Raw genomic sequence first — 19011 nt, forward strand, 5'->3', positions numbered from 1 at the left:
TTAATTTTGAGAGGTGATGAAGAAGTTGTGTCACATGTCCTTCTTTGCTAACACAGAAGGTTGGAGACTAGACCAGAGACTGCTTTGCATAAGCAACACTCTTACACATTCTAATGGAGCTCTCTCATTCCCTCAAAAAAATATTCCAGAACTGTTATAGATATAGACCAAAGAGGGTCATTCTTCTGGAAAAGCAGGACATGCTGCATTCTGTCTTTGCTCTAAGGACTTTCTAACTGTCTCACAGCTTGACTTACTCTTCTGTTTCTGCTTCCTAATGGAGCTGGAATCCAGCTTAGCTTTTTTTTGTGGTGACTAGCAAACTTTCATGGGAAATGTGGTGTTGAATTCACGTAAACTGTGCGAGCTTATACTCTTAGTCTTATAGTTCTTTAGCGAGTGACCCACTAAACAATGTATTTCACCTGGATAATGGGCAGGAAGGGGTAAGCAGAGAAAATACAGAAGGAAACAGGCAGTTGTCCCCTTGGCTACAAATTAAGCAAGGCTGTCAAAGCAACAGTTCATGGGAAGCTGTTTTCTTTTATGTGTGCGTAAGAGCACACCTATTGGATTAGGTTTCTCTAGGAACTTATGTATAAAAAGACCTAAGATCTAGAATCCTTCAAGGCTTAAATGTTAGATAGGTAGAGAGCTTCTTAAGGCTGGAGCTGTTTCAGTACATGTAGAAGCAGAGCCTTGAACAGTTGATCAATGTTAAGATGTCTCCCAGGTTTAAGCCACAGATAAGCATAGATGTATCACCAAGAAAAATAGAAATATGACTATTCCTTTCTATTCAACATGCCACATAAGGAGTCTAATCTGAAAGTCTTGAAAAAATTACTGCTGCTACTCATAAGATTTTTTTGTGAGTGATTCATGTTGAAATCCCCCTTAAAGATATGGTATGAGTTTAAGAACAAATTTGATTCAATGGCTGAAGGGTCTTCTGACACAGAAATGGAAACAATAAGTTCCAAATGTAAAAGAGAGGACAGGGCTTATACAGGGAAAAAAACGCAGAAAAATGTAAAGGAATGATTAGGAAGTCAGCATGGTAGTACTGCAGAGACCAAGTGAAATATACTGCTAGGATTCCTTCCCAGACAGCAGGAAATGACAGATGTGAAATCTGCAGTCTAGAATCTGCATTATGCAGAATCTTTAAATTAACAATTAAAAGGCTATGAGGTGGAAGATCAGGGTTAGACAAAATACCCACACCCATAGGTCATGCACCACAATCTTTTTTGTTACATTTTCCCCTCCCTAGTAATATGTGAACATTTTCCTGTAGTTCATGATGTGTTGTAACTTACCGCATCTTTACACCTTAGTGATGGAACTTTATATCATTGTCATTAGTAGAATCAGAACCAGATGCAGGCAGAGCACTTCTAAAACCCCATCCAAAATGTGTAGACTCTCTGAAACTTTTTATAATATTGAAAAGAAGGATTATTAAACTACACTTGATCTATCGATAAGATGCAAACAGCAATGAGCCAATATTACTAACTGTTTAGAAATGCATAACTAAAAGTAATAGCAATGTATTAATTAAAGAAAGAATAACTGTCCTTTGGCAAGTATATGTTTTGCTTGAAATCTGCAATTGTGCATCATTGAGAAGATAGGCAGTGTGGAAATAATGTACATAGTTTATCTGAGTTTTAGGAATGGATTTGATGCAATTCCATTTAATAAATTAATTCTGAAGTCATAAAACATAATACAGCACCGGATACAAAGGGACAGAGAGGAAAAGTTCGTGTTGGATAGGTTAATTCCATTGGCTCCTAAGTAGCTCAAACACTTTGGTGCACAGAAAATTAAGTTAATGAGATTAGAGCCTAAAAATAATCACACAAAGGGCAATTGAAAGTGAAAATATGTTAGGGTGAAAAAAATAAAAATAATTTCAGGCAGAAGTAAATACACTGATTTTATCTCATGTACATTATTTTCACCAATGAACTCAAGTGAAATAACTTCTGAGTGGAAGCGTCCTGAGACCAGACTCAGACTTAGGTTTTAGTTTTGTACAGTGTAAGATTATCTCTGTACATGTGTGTGCTTTGGAAATTTGGCTATTGAGGTTAATTGTTTGATTAATCCACTTCATTGCTTGTTGTTTCTGCAAGTGTAGAGTTTCAACATAGATGTCATGCACCAAGGCTGTGCTGCTCTAGTCACTGTGACACTGGCAACAAAGCCACTGCCATCATAGCTGGCATGTGTATATTTAGTTGGAAATGTATAGAAATCTATATAAATATGTAGGTGTTTACATTTGTCCAGCAAATACTCTCCTTTTAAAAGACACAAGCTTTCATCATCAGGACGGACATTCCAGTGCAGATCTGAACAGCACTGGGAAATCCCTCATAGAAGGATGAGCTAACAATTTCAAAAATGGTAGCACTGTGTGGCCTTTAGGTGAACAGGTTATTGGAACAACCTCACTGGAAATATCTTTGCAGATGTCGTAGTGACATAAAAAGGTGATTTATATCTGTTACCATAGTATACATTTCCTGCATTTGACAGGTGTCTGGTACTCTAATCTCCTTCAGAGACTCTTCCAGTCACATAGGCCATCTGTACACATGATATAGATAGCAAAAAACCAGATACTAAAGACTCCTTGTAGCTGGCTGAGAACTACCTGCACTACTGAGTCACCATTTTCTCTTTTTTGAAGTCCACAGTTCTTGACTGACTGGAGTAGCATGATGTGGTGGGTTGACCCTGGCTAGATGCCAGGTGCCCACCAAAGCCACTCTTTATCACTCCCCTCCTGAGCTGAGATAAAGACAGGGAGAGATCACTCACCTGTTACTGTCATGGGCAAAACAGTTGACTTGGGCAAATTAATTGAGTTTATTACCAATCAAAATCAGAATAGGATAATGAGAACTAAAGTAAAGCCTCTTTCACAGCCCCTACCTCCTCTCCGCTAGCAGTGCACAGAGTTGGGGAATGAGGTTTATAATCAGTTCATCACATGTCGTTTCTGCCACGGCTTCCTCCTCAGGGAGAGAAATCCTTCCCCTGCTCTAGCCTGGGGTTCCTCCCCTGGGACACAGTTCTCCATGAACTTCTCCAATGTGGGTCTTTCCCATGGGCCACAGTTCTTCAAAAACTCTCCAGCGCGGGTCCCTTTCATGGGGTGCAGCCCTTCAGGCATGAGCTGCTCCAGTGTTGGTCTTCCACGGAGTCACAAGTCCTACCAGTAAACTTGTTCTAGTGTGGGCTCCTCTCTCCATGGGGCCACAGATCCTGCCAGGAGGCTGCTCCAGTGTGGGCTTCCTACAGTGTCACAGGCTCCTTTAAGCATCCACTTGCTCTGATGTGGGGTCCTCTATGGGCTGCAAGTGGATCTCTGCTCCACCATGGACCTTCAGGGGCTCAGGGGCACAGCTGCCTCACCACGGTCTGCACCACGGGCTGCAGGGGAATCTGTTACAGCGCCTGGAGCACCTCCTCCCTCTCCTTCTGTACTGACCTTGGTGTCCGCAGGGTTGTTCCTCTCACATATTCTCACTCCTGTCTTCTCTGGCCACACTTTCTTCTGACCAATAACTAAATAACTTTGTTTTTTCTTCTTAACTTTGTTATCCCAGGGTCATTACTACCATCGCTGATGGGCTCAGCATTGGCCAGCAGCACGTCCATCTTGAAGCCAGCTGGCATTGGCTCTATTGGACCTGGGGGAAGCTTCTGGCAGCTTCTTACAGAAGCCACCCCTGTAGCCACCCTGCTATCAGAACCTTGCTGTGCAAACTCAGTCCACGTGGTTAAAAGAGTAGGTTCACATTTGCCTTACTCCTTCCTTCTGAGGCTGCAGTTGACAGTGCACTTTCCATTGATCCCAGCTTACAGATTTTCCTGCTTTTGTCTCTTCATTCACAGTAATCAGATCATATCTATGTGAGTGAATGAAACAGACCACAGTCCACTCATTTCATGCTGAGTTCAACTGTTGCATGACTTGGGGGCATACAGCTAAGCTTCTACCTTCCAAGATAGGGTTACCACATTCAGACTTGGGAATGGTCCCCAACTGGCACCACTTTGCTGGAAAGGTGTTAAGTCACTCGACTAACAATCATGCCAAGGCCTCACTAAGAGCATAGCAGTATGAATAATTACATGCCACTGCTTGGTCTGGTGTTCTGTCCCTAATTAGTTAATACTAGAATGGCTATAACCAAAGAGGCAAAGAATCTGTTATATTTAGTTTCTCCTTATTCTGTGGAGTACTAGTCAGCCTTCCCTGTCATGAAAAGATGGGGAATGAGGCAAATGTAGATGAAATAGCTGGATGGGGGGATAAGAAATAAAAATACAAACAACCTAATGAAAAGCTTTACATTTCAGATGAAGTAAAGTCTGGCACTCATGCACATAGATGTCTTTGTCTTTACAGATTCCTTAGCACTGAACTCATTGAGAGGATAGAAAGAGAGACAGGGAGAAGAAATATCAGCCGTACCATATTTAGCAATTCTCTCATCCTCTAGAATGACAGTGATGTATGACTCTGTCCCTTCTGCTAGTCAGGTCAGATTATTATCAAAGCACCAGCAGGTTTCCTTTGATAATCAAACACAACTATAAAAAAGTAATTAAACTTATAATGGAGATCAAACACATCCAAAAAGATATAATTTTCTCCATATAGATCATGCAATCATAAGCATCTCTCCCATCCAAAGCATCCATACTATCTCATCCACACCAGCCTTTCCTACCATGTCTCTGCCCACAACCTAACGATAGTTCCTGTTGGGTAGCTCCCTCATTCCTTCCTCCCTGCAGTTCCTACTGTGTCATACGTTGAAATTCATCAAGGATCAATTTGAGTTTTGAGTAAAAGCAGCAGGGATAGGATTCATCCTATCAATTTAATTGATAACCAATCAAGAGAAATAGTCACTTTTAGGGAATAATTCAGCCAATCTACTTTAGGTACCTATCTTAGGATGAAAAATCATATCTCAGGATGCATGTTTTTGTCCATTGCCTGTAAACAGAGTCTAGATGTCTTAATTCATATGGAGACGTTCAATATGGACATCTGACTCTAAATCAGAGATCTGAACTGAAATGAAACCAGTAAAAAGAGATGATGTATCCATATACTGAAAGTTTCCAACCTGTCTTTCTTAGAGATTTGTGTGTGGGAAGGAAAATGTTACTTTATGAACTGAAAATGTGTTCTTCAGGCTGCATCTGTGTAAAGCAGTGATCATGGGTGGGGTATAGGCACGGGTCACTGTTGCCTGAGCAGTCTTAGGATTAGCCCCATGAGAAACTCTGTACCAAGAGCTCTCTGAGTGGGTGTTCTGCCATCAGTGCAGCTGGTCCTCAGCTCTCCTGCTGTCTCCCTGCTAGATCTCAGTGTCTGGAGAATAGGTTTGGCTTCCTCATTCCCTGCTGCCCTGCTGAGCTGTGGAAACCTGAGAGAAAGCAAGAAAACTGCCAGTCTCCACCGAATCATTATAAGGCTATGAGACAATATCTCCCCTCCCTCATATAGATTTCCTGGGGAGAAGTAGGATGAAATGAATACCAGTCATCAGCTAAAGCCATCTCATTATCTGCCCAGAAAGAAGTCAGGTTAAAACAATTAAGGGCTGCCTGAACCTGATTCTCAAAGAAGGGTGGACCAGATGGGAGTGACTGGCTAAATTGTATTGCCCTTGCAAACCCAGCATATCCACTTCTTTTCACAGATAATCCCAGCAGATTCCTTCTTGAACCTAAACATATACCTTGATACCAAATGTTGCAGATAACTGGAAACTAAACAAGCAGGCTCCATACCAACCAGGGACCTTTTCTACTTAAATGGATGCCTGTAGTTAACTGAAAAGTATTTTCTGCTTTCTCTGTGGTAGAGAAAAAAAGGTAATCCTCAGCAAATTCATTGCTTTTGACTTTTTTGAAATAATGTTTAGCTATCAGGATGAAAAGACTGGAGATAGTAACCAGAAGTCTGCAGGAAGTGATTATTCCCCTTTATGCAGCACCTACACTTTTGTATGTGGAGCAATAGATCCAGTTTTGGGCTCATCAGCACAAGAAAATCTTGAAATACTGGAGTCCAGTGGTGAACAACCAAGATGATTAAAGAGCTGGAGCACATAATGTACAGAGACACTGAGAAAAAACAGTTTGTTTGCTTGAGGAAGACAAGGGTAAGGGGAGAACTATGCTCGTCTTGTGCTTCTTACAAGTAGCGCAAGACAAGAGTGGAGAGAGGGTGGAGAGGAGAGAAGGTGGAAGGTGGAGAGAAGATGTAAGTATGCAGCATAAGATGCAAGAGATGCAAGTTGTAAAAAAAGAAATTCAATTTAGAAATAAGAATGAATTTTTCACTGTGAGGGTGGTCAAACACTGGAATAGATTTCCCAGAGATGCTGTGGTATCTCCATCCTAGAAGACATTCAAAGCTGGACTGACAGAATAGGACCCTGATAGTCTGCTCTAAACTGGCACTTTCTTTGAGCAAGGGTTGGACCAGGTAGTCTCCAAGGGCCCTTCCTGCTACAGCTACTTCATGATTCCATGGCAATGTAGATGAAATGTGACAATCTTTTAAGATCAAAGAAAGGCAAGCTGCACCTTGTGGTGAAATGACAAAATCTTAAACATATTGGCTTGAGTCAGAACCTTGATAATTTTTAAAAAGCTGTTGCAGTCTGACACTTGAAGCAAAATTACGTCAGTCATGGTCTTGTCAGAGGAGCTGTCAGATATCCTCAGATCCTTTTCCAAAACTGTACTGATACAGGTAGCTCATCGGGATTTGGAGTGGGAAACGTAGATGAATAACAGATGACCTAAATTTTAAAAGTACGCTGCATCCCCATTCATGTGGATTAACTGATGCTCTCTCCCTTTATGTTAATAGGAATAACCCAGGTAAGAACATCCATATTCTACCAATACTTTATGTGAATATTTGCAGATTAGGATGCTATTCATGCAGGTTTGACATAAGCAGAGGCATAATAATAGGTCATATGGATGGCATAAGGAAAAGATTACAGAAAACTAGATCTTCAGAATGTTTTTATGCCAAAATAATTTATTAGTATTCTGTTTAAAATATATTTTAATAGCAAAAAGCAGGAAAAAGATGAAATGCTTTTATATGTAAATAATCACTTCACAACAGGAAAGAGATTCAGATTTATGAAGATCCCATTCGGTCCTTAGGGGAAAGTAAAAAAAAAAAAAGAAAATAAAAAGTAGTACTTAATTTTCGAGCAGGCAAAACCAGATAAAAAGTGGAACCTATAGAAAATTCAAAGATCAAAATGTAACAGAAAAAAAGAAAGAAAACACATGGTAAACCAGAAAATTATGTATATTTAAAAGTCTGTATGGAATTGCCGCACCGTGGTCCTCCCTATTATTTTATAATACTGACTCCTACTGTGATGTGCTGTGTTCTTCAGCTCAGAACTTCCTTGCCATGCTTAATGACTTCTACTCTTCATTTATTTTACTTTGAGCTTTGGTTATTAGTTGAATACTATCATTATAGTAAGAGAGTCAACAGTAAATCCCATTATTATAACAATTGTAAGTAGTTGTAGCAGGCTAAGGGGGACGAGTGGAAAAAAATGAGATATGATGGAATAGTTAGACTGAATCAAGTAACTAAGTGAACAGTTATTTTTTTCTTTTGCCTTTCATTAGTTATTTGAAGTTCATAAAGGAATCAAGTACTATAAAAACGAGTCACTTTACCTATAGCAGTTAGAGTAAAAGAACTTCAGGAACTTTTGCAGAGATGAAGAAAAGATTCTTCATGCACAGGTCACTTCAGTGTTCGGTGTGTCCCTGAAATAGGCATATTCAAAGGCTTGGGCTCTGATGCAAATCATATGTTAGTAGGACTGTTTAGACTTTAGGAGACCTTGCTTAGGTCCTCGGAAGGTTACACAAGTGCTCTATTTCTTCTGTGTGGAGTGAAGAAGTTGAGAGCTCACTGAGTTTTCCATCTCTTGAGTTTCCTTACTCATGATAGATTTTCCCAGAGGAGAAGACAATGTACATACAACCCCCCATCCCATACGATGCTGTGACTTTCTAAGATTTGGGATTCATTTGTGCCAATGTTGTCATGCTAAATATTTCTCATAGACCAGTTATCACAGATTGTAATGTGGAGATGTGTGCATGCACCTCACATTACAGCTCAAAGGGAGGAAAATGGTGGTGCAGTAGTATAGTATGCTGAGCACTTAGGAATTGACAAGTAGCAGTGGCAAGAGCAGTGAGGTGTTTTAAAGGAGGCAACGCTGCCTGGATAATGAAACCATCCATCTGGGCAGGAAGCCTGTGTGACCACATATAGGTTCAGCTTCTTAGCCATCGTGTTTTCCTGTGCTTGAGAGAAAGTGAGTAATTTAATACATAAACAACAGATCTGGAAAGTCTTGTTTTGAAGTCTTTGTCCTTTGGTAGGAATGTAGCTGCTATTACTGAAGTATCATTGCCTCTCTCTGCAGAATCTCTCAGTCTAAATGCTATGTATTTTCCTTTTCAAAAGGGAAGTGCTGTTTTGCATGAGTCCCTACACTAAACCAGCAAGTCATTTCTTCTGCCAAAAAATGGGTTAAATATGGATGTGATAGGAACAAAAGGAGGAAACAATCAAGGATGTAGAGGCTATAGTCCCTATTCTCCAGTGACACCTAGTATGACATGGAAAGAGTCACTCAACTCTGTGTTTCAATTTCCCATTTGTAAAATGGGTTTAAAATACCTACCTCACAGGGGTGTTGTGAGGCTTTTTAAAATAATGTTTGTAAAGTGCTTTGAGATCCTTGGATGAAAGGTGCAAAAAGAAATCAATTTATTCACTTTTTTTAGTGCAATACAAGTACACTTCTGTTGAGATGGCTAAAGGCTTCCAGCTCTTTGTAGCTATTCTACACTATTCTTCACTATAATTTCCTCCTGTCATTTGTTGTATCCACTGGGAGTTAAAAAGAGCAAATTAAAAAGAATATCTAAATTATCATGGTACTGTGTGGATGAGTGCTAAAATAATCTGATATTCTTTTTAAACTGTGTTGTGTATTCTGTGTCCATGCAACCCTAAAGCTAACAGAAAAAGGATATATCAGCTTTGTGTGTTCTTCACCTAAACTGGCTAACTTGTGTCTTTGTGAGACAACTCAGCCTCTTCACCAAATAAAAAACTTCAGTTTGTGTCACCGGTTCCGAAATTTATGCAAGGGGTGGAGTAAGTGTTCTAGTTCTATGCGTTTTGCAATCATTTAACAGACAGCCATTAAACAGCACAGTGTAAAAGTAGTTACTGAATTAAAGGTTAAATCTTAGGAATCACAGAAATGTGAAATGAAAGAGAGATTAGATTTTACAGAGCTGAATCAAAGAAAAGGCACATAGGCTCACATAGAGCTGCTGATCTAACGTACTTTCCAGGAGACCCTTAACTAATACACAAACTGACTGAGTATTTAAAATTTCATTTTAATAAACAGGTGATGCAAGTGCCTCACCAGAGCAAGCTCAGAATCCAACTGTTTATTGAGATGATATGGCATGCATAAGTATCCTTTTCATTGAAATTAACTGTTGCATGGAGATAAGAAACATGAGCAAAATAGTTGTTAAAGAGAAGGGATGCAAGAAAAGGCCAAAAATTAAAAAAGAAATGAAACTCAATTTAAATATTTTGTTTTCCCACCTCTCTCATCTGGGATTAATGCTTTACACTTTCTTCTCCTCTGCCACTTACTGAAAAGGATACAACCAAACACTGGAATAAAAAATACTATAGTTACAGCTTTCACTCAGCTTCCCTACTCAAAAGGAATTTAGATGTCTTCTCTCATACAGTACATGATTCATATTTTGACTTTTCATTTGTGGAGGCAAAGTATAACATATTCCTCCCATTGGTGATCATTTATGTGACTCTATTCATGTAAAACCAAACATAAACTCCCTTTTAAAAGAAAAAATCCCTGAAACTTTGCACAATTCAAAAGCTGGCCTGGAATAGTCACTACATACCTAAGCAGTTCTCAGGATGACTTGAGCAAATATGGTTTTTTTCTACTCTGTATTCAGCATTATGTTAGAGCTAGATTTGGACTGATTTCACCAGTGTTTGTAGATATCTTGTCCTAAATTTGAAGGCACTGGCAATTTTGGAGCTATAGTTGGCTGCTTCTTTGATTACTTTGGTGTTTCTTTTGCTACTCCTGACCGCCCATCAGGTGTAGTTACAAGAAACACCCCACAAAAGCAGTTTCTACTGAATTATCTTCTTGGCATCAGGTTTTATCCTTATTATTTAAATTAATGTGGGATTTGTCTGTACATTTCACTTTAGAAATTATTATTAGTGTGTTAAAACTTTTGCTTTACAAAAAGCACAAATTAATTATCCAGTAGTCCTTCATTGCTACCTTCTGTGCAGTTATTCAAAATGGTCATTTTTCAAATAGGAAGTGTAAAGAGCAATCCTTACTTTTACACTGAAAATCTGATACTCCGTTATACTTAATTTTTGTGGTACTGAAACATAAATGTGAATTATTATGATCTTGAGAAACACAGAAAAGAAAATAAGACCACCTTTTATGATAAATAGGTAACCCACTATTGACTTGGAATATCTTGTAATGTAAAAATTGCCGTACAATCTTCCCTATTAATTATTTTTCCTCTGTATTCAAGTAGATAATAGATATGGTATAATATTTTACCATTCGAATATTTTTTTCTCTAGACATAGCCTAGTCATCAACCAGTTCTGCTGCTTAACTACAGCCTACTATCATCCCAGGATCCCTAACCACTGTGTAGAAGGAATACTATCTTGTGGCTGAAATATTAATTATTGTGCTGTTGAGCTTTGTATTTAAAACTCTGATTTATCATCTTGTCCACTGGCTTATAATTATTTTTATCAAACATTATTTCCTATTATCAAAATGTTAGTGTACAAGCCACCTACTACCTGAAATTTCCCACCTTAGTTTGTTTAACCTGAAACATAAGAGTCACACTTTAGAAAATGCTACATGTTTAGGTGTACCAGTGTTGAAAATACATCTAAGCTGAAAAGAAGCTATCAGAAGTTGATGGACTAGCTCCTGAGCAGGTGTTAATTGTCCCAGCTCTGATGATTTCTTTCAGTTTGCACCAGCTGAAAAACTGGCCTAGCATGTCACTGTAATGGCAGATTTAGGATCTTTCTTTTCCAGTTGTGATGCAAAATGTTAAAATATTGCTTGGGTAGCCGATTATCAAAGTATAACTTATGGGACGTTCATTAGTAAGTAACCATGCATGTATATTTGTTTTAAGAATGGGTCTAAGAATGACATAACTTCTGAGTGAACATGAGATACCAGAAAATGCTCTCTGGATGATATTCATCTGACCGAATCTGGATATCTTTAAGGTAGACATCTAGTCTGAGTCCCTTTGTTGTCAATGAAGAGAAGCAGGCACTTTTAGTGGTTATTAGTTTTATTCTCAAGAAGATAATCTTAACCAGATCAGGTGGGCCTGTCCTTAAAGTGTCTGCTTCTCTTACTGACTAAGGACGGGAACGTGAAATAGCTTACTCAGATATAGATGCCTGTCTTGCTCATGTCTAAAGTTAGGTGAGATGAATCTCACCCTAAGGGCTTTACGTTGGCTCCATCTTATTAAGCTATCCCCCTGTTATTCAACAGTTACTAAAACAAAGCTGAGTAAAATGTGGTAACTCTGCACCATTTTTTTACAGTACTACAGGATAGTAGATAACAGCCCTATCATACATATATTATGGCCATATAATTTGGGCTAGCATATTTACTTCAAATTATATTGTGCATATAATTGCTTCTATCTTCCTTTCATGTAACAGCTCTTTTAAAATTCTTACTTCTTCACAGTTGAACTGAAAGATTTTGATTTCTACTGATGATCCACCAAGTAAAATGCCATTTTAATCTTTGTGTGTAGTTACTGGTCATCTAGCATTAATGGTGTGTATGGTGCTAAAAAAGGTACATTTCCCTGCTTGATGTGTTTCTTTCTCTTTTGGTGAATGGTGTTCATCAGTAAGAGAATAAATCCAGTAGTACTCACTCCTTTACCATCTACCATATTTATAGGAAATACAGGAGTGAGAAAAGTTGAAAACATAGGCGATTATGTCATATGAATAATGTGATTGTAATAAGCCCCATAAAACTGTAAATATAAAAGCAAAGGAGAAACATAAGTATTTATGCCATAATATTTAGCAGTAGTAGTAATTAGCATTTTGATTGCTTATTTCTTATCGGTTCTGTGAAAGAAATTCATGTGAATAGAAAATAAACAAAAATAGCCTTATGGACTATAGAGAAATTCAGTTCAAATGGGCCAGCCATAGTGTTATAGAATTGCTGTTTGATTAACAATATTTGACATGCAGTTTGTTTTCTGTCCGTGCGTTTGCAACAACAGTTCCAATTGTAGCCACTTTTTTCTTTTCTTTTCCTTTTTCTTTCTTTCTTTGTTTCTTTCTTTGTTTCTATTTTTTATGCAGAAGACCATCAAATGAATTGTCACAATACTCGAATAATGCAAGACACAGAAAAAGACGATAACAATAATGATGAGTATGATAATTACGATGAACTGGTGGCCAAGTCTTTGTTAAATCTTGGCAAAATTGCAGAGGATGCAGCATACAGAGCCAGGACAGAATCAGAAATGAACAGCAATACATCTAATAGTCTGGAAGATGATAGTGACAAAAATGAAAATATCGGTCGGAAAAGTGAGCTGAGTTTAGATTTAGACAGTGATGTTGTTAGGGAAACAGTGGACTCCCTTAAATTGTTAGCACAAGGACATGGTGTAGTGCTCTCAGAAAACATTAATGACAGAAATTATGCAGACAATACTTCACAGCAAGATAATAGGAATATGAACTTTGTAATGCTAGGGAAGCCTGTGAACAATGGACTTACAGAAAAAATAGTGGAGGAGAGTGACGAAGAGGTGTGTCTCAGCAGTTTGGAGTGCTTAAGGAACCAGTGTTTTGATCTGGCTAGGAAACTCAGTGAGACAAACCCACAGGAAAGAAATCAACAGCAAAACATGAACACTCGTCAGCATGTCAGGCAAGAAGATGACTTCCAAGGAAGAACACCAGACCGGAATTACTCTGATATGATGAACCTAATGAGGCTTGAAGAACAGTTGAGCCCCAGATCTAGGACTTTTTCTAGCTGTGCCAAGGAGGATGGTTGTCATGAAAGAGACGATGATACCACCTCTATTACTTCAGATAGGTCTGAAGAAGTGTTTGATATGACAAAAGGTAACTTAACCCTGCTTGAGAAAGCAATTGCTTTGGAAACTGAGAGAGCAAAAGCCATGAGAGAAAAAATGGCAGTGGAAGCTGGAAGGAGGGATAATATGAGATCATATGAGGAACAGTCTCCAAGACACCTTTCTGGAGATGACAGGAAGCCTAAACCCAGTGACGGCCATGTCAAAAAGCCATATTATGGTAAAGGTAATATTTCTATATACCGTATGTTATGTCATGAGAAAGTGTAAGCTAACATGTTAAGTTTTTGCATAGATTTCTGAAATGAAATTAATTATTCCACATAATGGGAACTTTATTAAAATTATAGTATGACATGTTTGTAAAATAACATCATGCTATGATTATAAAATGAAAGTATGCATTCTGCAGTGCTAGAAATATGTACAGTATATCAGTGGCTAAATTAAAAAAGTAACTTCTCAGGGAAACAAACCAAATAAGAGATCATGTTGAAAGAGGCAAAGATTTTTCTCAAGTTTTTAATATATTTTATAGTAATAATTAAAAAACAAGGGAATTGTGTTGGAGAGAGGGGTTATGTAGCAGGTAGTCAATCAGCTATGAAATGCATATATTACAGATTGGATTGGGTAGGTGGCATCATGACTTATAAAATTATCATCAAATGACAGTTATTGATGAAGCCTCTCCCATCTAAAATGTAGAATTGCCTGATAGAAATTGAACAGTATCAAAATGACCGATAACATAAGATAGGGGCAGTGACTGCACATTAATTATCTTAAGATAGTAAGGTAATGGAAACCATTTGCTATGCAAGGCATGGTGTGGCCTGGGCTGAGATCAATAGCAATTTCTTTCTTATGTGCATTCCACTTCACTGGTTTCATTCCATTGTGGAAACAGTTAAGGTGCTGCCTTGACCATAATTCAATACAAAAAGAAAAAAAAAAAGGAAAAAAGAACAGACTAAAGGTTACCTTTAGAATGCATTTTAATTTGCAGGATTATCATGGTGATGATGTATTTATATTATGACACCTCTCTTTAACGTGTCTACATCTGTACACGTAGGGCTGTGTTGTATTAAGTGTTCAATACCTCCTGAGATTCATTGAACACCCTGATTCCCATTGACTTTAGTGGAAGTTAAGGACGTGGTATTTCTTGGGAGATGCTAAGCAGGGACTGGGTTCATCTTATATTTGTTGTAAAAATATTTGATTTCTTTTCTATAATTGAGGTGGTGGGCATTTTTCTCCTTTTTATAAATCCCTGTTTTTGAAAAAGTGATCTGCTTGTGACATTCATGTAGGCAGACAACATCTTGATCCAAGAAAGGTTTTGATCATTTTTTAAAAGCCTTAAAGAACAGTAATGATCAGTCATTTAGAAAAGCATGTAGATTTCTGATGTCAAACACTGCTGCAATGTATTTGAGTGAACTATTTTTTTGTTCTAACCACAAATATATGATCCAGTGTATGCTGTAGTAACTTTGGTTATTTGGGGAAGGCAACTTTATTTAGCTAGTGTATTACTGCATAGCCATGTGGATGTTGTACTAAACGTTGTTCACATATGACCTTTTATAGATGTATTTCCCTTTGAGTATATGTTTCTAATAAAACCACAGAAAATGTGGCAAACCAATATTAATTTTTGAAGACCTTTTTAACTGGTAGTGTCCAGCCCTTCCAGTCTATATATGACTGAAAACATGTATGCATAAAGACCTGCTCTCTCCAAAAAGTCTATATACTTTCTGACATTAAAAAAAGTGTATGGACTTCCTATTTTAGTAAATTCTAGAGCTTCTTTGAACCATCTTATTCCTTGGGAGCTGCAGGCTGAATTGATAACAGGTCCAAACCTCAGCCAGGGACTAAATACTGTAGGAGTCTGGACAAAAAAACTTTGTGAAGTGGATCATTCTTCACCTTTTTAATAGAGGAAGAAAAAAAAATATTCCCTTACTTGAAAAAAGCAAGGAAACATTCTGGTAGTTATTGAGAGAGGAAGCTTTAAGTAAGACAATTGCTTTGTTCTCCACTCACACATTATCTTCCGAATACTCCTGGAAGAAATACCTACAGAGATGTATGATATGGTTAAGTGGAAACTTTTTGGGTACACAAGTTTGCAGTGAGAACTACCTCTTGGTTTCTGGAGTTCTGCTTTCAAAGATCACTGAAACAACTGTTAAGGGACCACTAACCATTTCCCCCCTGCCATTTAAAGCTTTCTAAACAGGCTTTCTTCTGAAATTTATGAATTTTAAAACCTTTTAAAGTCCTCTGGCAACCTTCACTCAGGGAATACTTCCATTGTGGCAAGGAGTGAGGAAAGGTTACAGAGTTAAATAACTGCAATATTTCTCCCAAATAGCAGAAGAGGATTTACAAAACAGTATCCAGTGTTTTGTATAAAGTTGTGAAAAGTTTACTCAAATGTCTTCCATTAAAAGCAATGGGAAATTGTGCAAGTGCAATTTTATGCAAGTTTTGAAATCATTAAGAGTAGTATACAGCATCTTTTCTGACTCATTAGACCATAAAGGCTCTTAAGGATCTGATATATGCTATAACTTTATAGCGTAGACTTGAATACAGAGGAGCATTTGCTTCACACTGTAGGATGTAAGTGTCCAGATCCTCAGCTGCTCTAAATTACAATACCTTCGTTGGTTCTGACAATGTGGAGTAGCTAAAGTTTCTCTAGTCTAAAGTCTCTAAAAAGCCATTATGGTCTATTAATCATCTACATTTTTGCAGTCCTTGAATATTGTTATATTTACATAATTTATATTTCATTTACATTACCTGTTCACTTATCTAATACTTTTACACATCCCAAAGTACTTGACTTGATGAGTTGCTTAGAGTTGTGTATGTATGTAGCTGTGGGCTTGCTGTTCTAGTGGTCTCAGCACAGGCCTATCTGGCAGGAATTCAAATCCCTTCTCTGACATTTGCTCCTTCTGTGGCCTTGGGTGTAACTTCTCAATTTCTTTGCTTCAGTTTCCTGAGGTATAAGATTATGGTGTTTCCAGAAGTGTTGTGATAATTGTATAGCACATTGGAGAGAGATGTGCATTTGTCATTAAAAAGCATGAAACTAAGAAGTGTGTTCTACAGTCAACATGCTAGTTAAGTGAAATAAAATTTTGATAATTAGGGATTCCCTTTGCAAAAGACAAGATTTAAGTATCACATTAAAATTTAAGAATGGATTTAAGACATGAAGGGTCATTACAATGAGCTAAAGAATTTCTCTAAAATGAAGGTGTTTTGGAAGAAGATGAAAAGTAAAAGTATGTATAAAAGCTACCAGAGGGAAATCAGGGAAAGATAAGTCCACAACAGAATGAGAACTCTGGATTGTATTGATTCATGATGAAAAGAATGGGTTGTATGTGATGTTCTGCAAGTACTGAAATTCCCACTGATGATACTGAGGGTTCTGTTTGTTGAAGCTGGGATGGAATTTAACATAAGAAAGGCTTACTGGATAACAAGTAGCAAAATCTTATTTTTTGGAGATGAAAGCATAAATACTGAAACAGAAAAGAGCAACATAAAATAATTAAATGAGGACAGCTTACATTGGGTATTGAAAGGAAGGGTGGACTAAAAATGATGTTGGTTGATCTTAAGCCAGAATAGTAGCAGTTTGAGGATCCTGAATTTTATTCCTTTAATACTAATGTGAAAATCAGCAATCATCTCCAAAATGTGGCAACTGTGGTCAAGAAGATAACATGTAATTTGTATCGTGGTTGGCTGCAAGGGTAGGGTTGTTATTTTACAAATGTTCTGTTAAAGGAGATAAACCGATGAAGTTATTCGAGAACATTCTAGTTCAGGATTAATCTCACCAGCATTCCACTACATTATTGGCAGAAAACTTTATTTTGTTGAAAAAATGTCTAGTTAAACTTTTCATTGATTTGTAGTCAGAAGATCCAACAACATTCTAAAAGATCATTAACCTTTTTAGCATATGAATATTCAGATGTCGCATTTGAATGTTTGTAATAGCCCAGATTACACAGCAAATGATACTTCCAGTAATTCTGTCTTCAATGTTTACTCCACCATAATTTATTGAAGAAAAAGGAAATTTTACCTAATTTTACCACTTCATGAGGAAATTAAAGAAAACAAGAATTGTTTCCTCATTGAGCCTTGGAAAAGGGATTTATGTGTGCTGAATCGTGGAATTGTTATGCTGAAGAGTTGGGTTTGCTACTCTCACGACATTGAACTGCTATGACAGTACATTTGCAGACCTTAATACATGAGGCAAATAAGAATGTAAAGAAGGGAAACTCCAACTAAACAGTTTCCAAATGACCTTACACCCTTGAGCTAATGCTTGCCAGCAGAACATTGATTGACATGGTATGGCTTTACTATAAAAAGGTCATTTTTCAATCACTGTGAATGGATATTGCTGTGATCATAGGAGCCTGAAGTCTGAAAAGAAGATAACAGGTTAAAAGTGACAGAACTGTGATAAGAAGTAGAGGGGTTTTTTTCCTTGTAGTTTTCATTATAACATTTACCAACGAGTAAATGACGTGATTAAATGAACCTTCTTACAGAAATGTGAAAAGCCTCATTCACTTGACACATTTGTTGTAAATTATAGATCCCTCAAGAACAGAAAAGAAAGAGAGCAAATGTCCTACCCCTGGGTGTGATGGAACTGGCCATGTAACGGGGCTTTACCCCCATCACCGCAGTTTGTCAGGATGCCCACACAAAGATAGGGTCCCTCCAGAAAGTAAGTTCACATTCTTTCATGGAAAGTGGGGATAAAGCTACAAAAACTTTTCTAGCATGCTTTTTAAACCTTTTATTTAAAAAATTAATTTCATTTTTCAATATGGTTTGTCTCAACTTAGTCAACTGTTCTGTGTTATACTTTTTTCTTTATTCCATCATTTCCATTCTCTACTAACTTTACACTAAAAGAACAACTTTTAAAGCTGTATTCTTTGATTTTAAGAATTCTAGGTTATTTTTAAATCGACGTATTCAGTCAACAGAGAAAAAGGTTTCCCAAAGATGTGCACTGCTTTTACTTCTGCGTGCTAATGTCACATCAACTGTCCTTATTGTCTTGTGCAGGAATAATTGTTCCTGGAAAACTTGCAACCCCTTTCCTTTGTTACTGTTGTGTCTGAAACATAATTTATATTAAACTACCGCATATAAAAAATAGTAATTTGGCTGTTTACTTAGTTACAGAACTCAGGATTTTGAGCAAACATCCCCTGTCATTCACATGGGTGGAGCTTCCTGCCACGGCAGAAAATTCTTTGCATAGGGTATTCACCCATATGAGCTCAGGGACATTATCCTGAAGGCAGAGGGCTCTGTTTCTGGAAATCACCTCCTTGGCTGGTGGAATCAGCAATCAGCAATTGTTGAAGCTAATTACTCTATGCTTTCACATCAGGAAAGTGTCTAGCTAAGATCAGTTCTCTTTCACACCAGTTTTAAAATGGAGTTATTCCATTGAAACATATGGACCTAGAATCCTCACTGTCCATCAGCACTTATAGTCTTAACCTCAGTGAATTTCCAACAGCCTTAAGGAAATGTTATAAAGACAGTCAGGACTAAAATGGTCCCCAGTTTCCAAAGTAGAGTAGA

The 19011-nt window shown here is 37.6% G+C and overlaps 1 protein-coding gene across 27 annotated transcripts in view; it reads left to right on the forward strand.

The window, feature by feature from the left end:
- The window catches only part of MYT1L (myelin transcription factor 1 like), a 325160-nt gene that overhangs the window by 232228 nt on the left and 73921 nt on the right, over positions 1 to 19011 (forward strand). For 19 of the 27 annotated variants that reach the window (XM_017833840.1, XM_017833828.1, XM_017833842.1 and 16 more), the window contains 2 exons: positions 12593 to 13570; positions 18002 to 18136. In XM_017833840.1, coding sequence (XP_017689329.1) covers positions 12593 to 13570; positions 18002 to 18136 — 1113 coding nt within the window. The remainder of the gene's footprint in view (positions 1 to 12592; positions 13571 to 18001; positions 18137 to 19011) is intronic. The other 8 variants (XM_017833843.1, XM_017833856.1, XM_017833847.1 and 5 more) reach the window with 3 other exon arrangements.

This window comes from Lepidothrix coronata, unplaced genomic scaffold, assembly GCF_001604755.1.
Source record: "Lepidothrix coronata isolate B3197 unplaced genomic scaffold, Lepidothrix_coronata-1.0 Scaffold222, whole genome shotgun sequence".
Classification (NCBI taxonomy): Eukaryota; Metazoa; Chordata; class Aves; order Passeriformes; family Pipridae; genus Lepidothrix; species Lepidothrix coronata.